The sequence below is a fragment of the Marmota flaviventris genome, chromosome 2, assembly GCF_047511675.1.
Source record: "Marmota flaviventris isolate mMarFla1 chromosome 2, mMarFla1.hap1, whole genome shotgun sequence".
In the NCBI taxonomy this organism is placed as follows: Eukaryota; Metazoa; Chordata; class Mammalia; order Rodentia; family Sciuridae; genus Marmota; species Marmota flaviventris.
This window is the reverse complement of record NC_092499.1, coordinates 122,666,033-122,674,041: the sequence shown is the minus strand read 5'-3', so window position 1 is coordinate 122,674,041 and position 8,009 is coordinate 122,666,033. Positions and strand designations below refer to the sequence as shown.

At 46.6% G+C, this 8,009-nt stretch overlaps 1 protein-coding gene across 1 annotated transcript; it reads left to right on the top strand.

The window, feature by feature from the left end:
- The first annotated feature begins 206 nt into the window (after nt 1-206).
- On the top strand, nt 207-7,140 carry Crabp1 (cellular retinoic acid binding protein 1). The gene is made up of 4 exons (XM_027926179.3): nt 207-282; nt 809-987; nt 2,932-3,045; nt 6,861-7,140. Exons 1-4 carry the CDS (start codon nt 213-215, stop codon nt 6,909-6,911), a joined length of 414 nt encoding a protein of 137 aa, XP_027781980.1. The 5' UTR covers nt 207-212; the 3' UTR covers nt 6,912-7,140.
- Nucleotides 7,141-8,009: the final 869 nt, after the last annotated feature.

The window sequence follows — 8,009 nt, the reverse complement described above, 5'->3', positions numbered from 1 at the left end:
TTGGGCGGGAGTTGGGATCACACTGAGTGGGGGCCGCGGGGGGTAGGGGCGGGGCCCAAGCGGGAGGGGGGGGCACCTTTGCAGTGACTCAAGGCGCGCGGCGGCTGGGCGCAGAGCGCCAGTCTCCGCCTTGCAGCTCCGAGTGTGCCCGCTGCGCCGCCGCTGTCCGTGCTTGCCGCTACCTTAGCGCCTCCGCCACCGCCACCGCCACCATGCCCAACTTCGCCGGCACCTGGAAAATGCGTAGCAGCGAGAATTTCGACGAGCTCCTCAAGGCACTGGGTAAGCTGGGGAGAAGGGCGCTCCCCGACAGGAAAAAGCGGCTTCGAGGTGCGGCGTCCCGGCCCCAGTGAGGGTGCACATTGGGGAACCTCAGGCAGAAGAGAATACAGGGAGCGAGCGATAAATCGCTTCCATCTCCACGGGCATCTCTCCTCCCAGGGGCGAGTAGTGCCAGGGACCTACCGGTTCAGGAAAACGTTTGCTGGATGTTTGGCGTCTAACCCGACGGTTCCGCCTTTATTTCGTGCTAGATCATGGCGAGGAGCGATTACTGGAAAGTTAGGGGCTTGAAATTTGGGAACTCAATTAGAGACTAGGCTTTGCCGCGAATTCACTGGGTGACTTGGGGAAAGCCACTTACCTTTCTTGGCCTGTTTCTTATCTCGAAATCTAGGGCGAGGACAGGTAGATTTTAAGGCTGATAAAGTTAGAGATTTCGGGAAGTACCCAACAGGTCCGTGGACGAGGGGTGAATGGTGAGATCCTATGACCCGAGACGGTGGTGCACGCGTCCTTTCCTGAGCAGGTGTGAACGCCATGCTGAGGAAGGTGGCCGTGGCTGCCGCGTCCAAGCCGCACGTGGAGATCCGCCAGGATGGGGATCAGTTCTACATCAAGACTTCCACCACGGTGCGCACCACTGAGATCAACTTCAAGGTCGGAGAAGGCTTCGAGGAGGAAACTGTGGACGGACGCAAATGCAGGGTGAGGTTTCATAGCCCGCGCAAGTGTTCCCAGGTTCCCGCTGGCGGCCCATGGACTCCTGCCACCGTAGAAATATGCCTCTCTTAGCAGCCTGTGGCGCGCTTTCGTGCTGTTTGCAGGGAGGGTTTGTGAAACCTGGTTGCCCTGGGCTCGACAGAAAATGTCCTACCCCCTCTCCGAACCCATCCTTGAACCACCCTGAGGTGCTAACGGGCACGCTTAAAGCGCGGGCTCTGGACTGCTCAGCGTTCCCAGCTGTGACTTTTGCAGCGGTTTGGGGCATCCTCCGCGCAAGAGCAGGCCGCGCCGGAGGAAGAGGTTGCAGGGGCTGCCTGGCTCAGGGCAGTGCTGCTGCCACGTTTCCTGTCGCAGGTGGAACAGCAGCTCTCCTGTCCCGCCCCTTGGGTCCCTGGGCCGTCTGGGAAAGCTCTGGATCCAGTTTCAGCAGTCCTAATAGCCCGGTATCCCTCCCCGCCCTCAACCGGGGAAAGGCAGAATCTTTCCAAAAGCAACGCAGGTTCTTGCTGGGGGGCGGGGGGGGGGTAGATTAAGTGCCCTCTCTAAGTCCTCAAGGGCAAGAGGGTTTTTATTTCTATAAACACCGACCCAGGGATGAACAATTGTACATTTCTTCTTTGCATGGGCAAAAAACTGCATTCGGTTAAGCAGATGGAAAAATAATCACTGCTGCTGCCTCTTATTTTAAATGAGTGACAGAATATCTGTCTCCCTGGTTTTCTTCAACGTTTTTGAAAAATGAAAATAAGTAAAAACATTACAAACAGTGGGGAATTGTTTCCTTTGCCTTCCTGGAGCTGGTGCCCAGGGAGTCTGGACCAGGCTTGGAAGAAGGACTGAAAAACCCAGCGCTCCACCCCCACCCCCATCCCCAGCAGGATGCACAAGGCAATCTTTGGCCCTCAAAATTGACATAGTCTGAAAGTGATGCTCAGGCTTGGAACAGGTGGGATATGAGGTCTAAATCACCACATTGTTTGTAAAAACCAAAGATCAGGACAGGATTGTTAGTCTTGAGGGAGAAGGCTTGATAATAGACAGGGCTTAATTTGGGGACAACCAAGGGTAGCTAGTGCCAAGGAGAGTAATTCTGATTTAAAAAAAAATCAAAGGTTCACAAAACAACTGTGAGAGAAGGGCTTTATTTATCCCCCAGCCCCTACCTTGCCTGATGAAGGTGTCCCATGTGTTAGTTAAAAAGCAATTATGTGCACATTCAGTATTTCCCCAGCCCAGCTGTACCATACTTAGTGCAGACACTGGGGAAAGCTGCAAAGAATCCCCCCTTTTGCCTCCCCTCCAAAAGCATGAAGAATCTTTGGATCAGTTTGATTTAAAAAATTTTCTAGAAGGTTATAAATTGCAAAATGGAAGCATTTTTATCCTCAGTGTCAGAGACATCCAGGTTTATAATAAGAGGCTGTGTGCTATATCTGATGAGAAGTGCAAACAGAAAGGAAAGTGTTATCCCAAAACCTCTACAGGAAATCCTTCTCCTGATCTGCTGGCTATGGATGTACTTACAAACATGGTGTCTTAACCGTTGTAAAATTTTGTGGTTCTAACGTGAAGGTTCTTGCCTTTAAAATTCAAATTGCTTGAAGAGGTAGTCTATTTTGACATAAAAGAGTCATTGCGTGCTCTGAATTTTATTCCTAGAGATGTATGGCACGTCTAAGGCTTTGCTGCTTGAGTGAGTCTGTGTGTATGTGTGTGTAATACAAGGTGTATTTTATACCCCATAAAGTCCGTGACCAGCACTCTGAATTTGGACTTTATGTAGCTCAGCAGAGAAGATTCTATGTGCTTGTGACAAGGACCATGTGTTGCTTCTCTGCACAGCAATTATTCTCCGGTGCTCATTGTTGTCTCTGCTCCCGCTGCCGAGACTGTAATTAATGTCACTAATGGTTTTCCTGCCTGCAGAGTTTAGCCACTTGGGAGAACGAAAACAAAATCCACTGCACGCAAACTCTGCTTGAGGGGGATGGCCCCAAAACCTACTGGACCCGCGAGCTGGCCAACGACGAGCTCATCCTGGTGAGGGCCCTTTGACCTTGAAATGATCCCAAAGTTCCCCAGATGATCCTGAGGTGGACCACACAAAAATGTTGTTCTCATATTCTCATTCAAAGAAAGACATTTGCCTTGGATTAAAATGTATGTTTTTTTCATTTTTCTTTTTCTAATTTTGCAGTGCTGGGGTGGAGGACCTCACTGTTAGGCAAGCATCTCTACATAGCACTGAGCTGCATCCCCAGACCCCTGGGTTAAAATTGGAGCAGAAAGCCCAAGATGACAGCATAGGTCAGAGAAAGTCATCGTTAAATATTTGGCAGGAGAGAGAAGTGGCAAAATAGAGGCTAGCTGGGGTGCCTGCCACTATCCAAACTGCTATATCCCTGAGGTAGTTGGAGGAAGACTTCTTTTAAGCCAACTTCCCCTCCACCCTGGCTCAGAATACTTGGGCTTTGTGAGGTCCCCCAGGATCCTACTACAGAAGGGATCCCCCCTGCCCCCATTCTCATGCATTTGCTGGCTGGGAAAGGTTTTAGAAATTTTTATCACATCAGCACTCAAAGCCATAGAGAACTTTTTTACCTCCAGACTTACAAACTCCTTTGGCCTTTGGGAGACAGAGAAGTAATGCTAATTTGGGAAATGTCTGAATGTAACAATGTGAATGGACAGGGCCTTTAGAACTGGAGAAGGTGAACTCTAACCTTAAAAGTATGCAGGCAGAAACATACAAACACCCTCAGACAAACAAAATTACCTGGTGAGGCCAAATTATAAATCCCTATAGTTTAATCACCCACCCTTCTTCCCTTTTAAGGTAGAGGAACAAAGGAAGGCTGGGAGGCAAACCACCCCCATGCTACTCCCCAAGGAAGCATTTTGTGTTTCAGGACTTATCAAACTTCTTGCAACCACCCCACCCCCAAGATTAGAAAAAGGAAAAGCCATTTTGAGTAACAAGAAATTTATATTCTTTGTTCTCCATCAGACATTTATGAACATCTCACCTCTAAGATTCCACCTGCCCCATCTTAGTGAGTGTTACCCCAAAATACTGGGAATAGGAGATGGCAAAGTGTCCTGGGAACAGAACAGACTCTCTCTGTGATCTAGGCATTGCCCTTCCCTTCCCAAGCTCGGTACCCCTGCTGTAAAATTAAGGGTTGAGTTGATTTCTGGTCCCTGAGGTCCCTCTCAGCCCTGAAATTATATGTTTGTTCTGCAAGAAGACCCTACATTGAACTGTCTCTATTGCTTTAACTGAGGCTGCTTTGATATCTCTTCCTCTCTCTCCCCTCTTGTCTTGCTGGGATGATTTAGCATGCTTTTCTCCTTTCATAGAGAAAGGACTGGCTTAATTTGCAACCTGGTTAATGTTTCCAGGGAAGGAATACTTGATGGGGTTGGGGAGCAATTTGAGGCTGAGACTTGGAAACCTCGGAGAAAAGGCACATATGGTTTACTGGGACCAGAATAGCAAAGAGCAAATGATTTTAAGGGTTCGGAAGTGTAGCCAAGGGTTAAGTAAGATCAATTTGCTCTGAGAAGGTGTGATTTTTATTAACCTTTGCAGAACCTGAGCAGCCAGAGTCATAGACCAAATTCTGCTAGAAGGACTGTACCACCTCTGAATCCCACATTCCCCCCACACTATAGTTCCACCCCAGCATCCTTTCTTGGCTCAGCAAACCTATATAAGCCTCAAAGGGAGCATTAATTCTTGACATTTGGAATCTGAAATGTGGGCTTTTGTTTCAAGAGTTATTATCATGAATAAATCCAAAACATCAGGAGATGCAATCTCCATATAACAAGAGGCAAATTATTCTGGTTAAGTTGAAATAAGCTCCCCCAGTGCCAACCATAAATTGCCCCTGAGCTGTAAGTTGTGTTTCTTTGAAAACTGAGTATACTCCTTCAAACTGCTCTGGAATATTTTATGGAGAATTTTTTTTTCAGCAACCTCTAAGCATAGTTTGCAGGCTGAGAAGGCCAGTTCAAATGGGGCTGGAAATGGGATTTCTTCTAGTGTCCTGAAGCCATTTGTTAGCCTCAGCGAGCTGTCAGAGAACCAGAATATTTACTACACGGGTGAAGAGTCAGATTCCTAAATTTTGGCATTCTATTTGATACTCCATGGCCACAGAGCTCAAAGAGTTCTGGAAAACCAACATGGTCTGCAGGATCCAAATATCTGAGAAGTGGATTTATAATGGGAACTCCACCTCCACATACCCCCAGGACACAGAATTATCCCCATTCCTCACTACTAGGGAAAGAGGATAGGTATCCAGAGTGGGTAAGTGAAGTCAGAGGATCCCTAGTGGGATCATTTGGTCATTTGCTTCCTGCTAAGTATTAGAAGTATTGTTATGAAGCACATGTATTGGGATAATGCCCTAGCAAATGCTCTCTGAGAGCATTTCATGACCAATCTGCGATATACACCCCATAATTGTACAATTGTTTTGTGGATTTAAAAATTTGTTTAACTCTAAAGGCCTTTTTAAACTAAACTCTTAGTCCAGTGATTTTAACTTTTGAATCTCAGGCCATTGTGAGAATCTGATAGATAAGGACCTTCCAGCAGATAATTTTACATCTGCAAACAAACATACCCACACATCAGGCCTAATGACTTGGGAAGGTTTTGGTTTTTGAACATACACATTGCTTTCTCTGTTCTGACTGCCTGTGAGAGGCCCAGGAGAACAGGCATGTGAGTAATTGCTAGTTTTTGGAAAAGTTGAGACAACTTACTTATGGGCAATATCATTTCAGGAGCCAGAAGAAAAATGTTCTCTGTCTGCGGAATGATTCGTGTCTTCCCATCAGCAAACAAACTAACAAAGAGCCATAGAATTTTAGATGGAAAGAGCCTTTGGGATAATCTTGTTCAAGTCCTCCCCTCCCTATTGTCCACCCGCACAAGCCTAGAGAGGAAGAAAATGGCTTAGGTTTTCCCAGCTGTGAGTTGGAGAGTTATGTTGGGGTGCCAGTGCTGCGTTTTTGCAGCTGAGACCAATTTTCTAGCTTGCAGGTGATTTGAGTGTTATAATTCTCCCTCAGCATCATTGGGGGATTGGTTCTAGGACTCCCTTTGGAAAATCTATGGATGCTCAAGTCCCTTCTGTAGAATGGGGTAGTATTTTGCATATGCCCTATGCAAATCCTCCTGTATACTTTAAATCATCTCTAAATGACTAATAATACCTAATGCAATATAGATGCTAAATAAGAAGCTGTTATACTTTTTTGTTTAGGAAATAATGATGAGGAAAAAAAGTGTATATGTGTTCATACAAATGCATTGTTTTTCTGAATATTTTCAATCTGTGGTTGAATCTGAGGATGTAGAGCTTGTGGATACAGAGGCCTGTTGTAGTTACACATCGGAGTCTGTCTCCTAGGCTTCATAGCTGCTTCCTGGAAATCAATTCTATTCTGTCTCCAAAGCAATCTCATCTCACTTGTTGGTATTGGACCCTGTGACCCCAGCTGTCCAAGCCCCTTGCTCTCTTGCAGTGGTTTGAAAGAAGATGGAACCCCTTCAGAAATGTCCAGTATGAAGTTCTTCCCCTTTTGATATAACTTCAAAACTAAAGCTGGGAAACTTGCATTTCTTATGTCAATACCCCAGTTGCCTCTGCCATTAAGGAGCTTGGGGAGGAACCCCAAACCCTTAGTGCTTACTTAGCATCAGCACAACAGGAAATTGAATGCCTGTTACAAACAGTTTTTAACAGGGCAGTAACTGGCCTTATTAGCAATATGCTTTAAACATTTTTTGCACAGGCATCTGTACTGATTGGTTTTCCTTTTCTTCTTCTCTGCAGACATTTGGCGCCGATGATGTGGTCTGCACAAGAATTTATGTTCGGGAGTGAAGGCGGCCAACTTGTTCCCACTTTTGGGACAGGATGCAGGTTTCCCCAAGGAATATGTCATAGGTCTGAGTTGCCAGTGGGCCACCCTCCCCCCTATCAACATTAGGTGATACCATTTTCCCTGTGACAATGTTGTAGTGTTCCCCTCAAGGTCTCTTTGCCTCTTGTACCCCTGGTGCTCTGTAGTTTGGCAATGCATGGTTGCATCAGTCATTAAACTGGTTGGACACATCTTGAGTGTTTTTCCTTTTTGGGACTGCTCCTTGGGTTTCAAATTGCTGTGTACCGGTGCCCCCAGCACTACATCGATCTGTATGGTGTTCTCAGCTTGAGCCTGCTGCCTAGGTGTTGAGCTCTGAGCAAGCATCAGTAGTCACAAACTGGGCTCCTGCAGACTGGTGGGGTCCAGGCCATAGATCTAGCTGCAAATGGACCTCATCATGTTGTTTTTAAGTGAATTAGTTGCTATTGGTGATTCCAGGCAGGAAAGGGCACGTTCAAAAGGCTTAATTGAGGAGAACTCACAAGGGAGGGACTGTTTATATGGGCATTAACAAGGTCAGAATGAAAAAGAACCAACAAAGGATGGTGAGGCACCCACAAACTAGCAACAGAATGAGCACTTATCACTCCTAGATCTGAAGATAGAGGGCAGCAAGGTCACCAAACCATGGGAGCAGTAACCTGGGAGATGGATTGCCCTGCAGGAGCTGTGGCAATAAATACAGAACACAGCCACTGTCAATATCATGGCTCCAGTGAATTAGGTTGGGGGAGAAGCGGTTTGGAAAGAGTAGATAAGTATCCTAACTTCCCACCTATCAGTCTTCACTTATTTTACACATTGGCTAAATACAGCTGGAATGTGGAGGGCAAGAAAGTAAGCCTTTTTTAGATGGAACTTGAACCTTCTGCCTCCCTTTGCTCCCCACTCTTGGGGAGCCCTCATTTACTTTGTATGCCTGGCTTCTCTCCTGGCCATTCTAGACATATAGACTCTTGGTCAAGAGTATTTGGGGCTGGGCAAGGCTAAGAGACCCTCAAAGATATCACACTCTAGTGGAGCAGACAAGGCCCAGGCGCACTACCTGAGGGAGT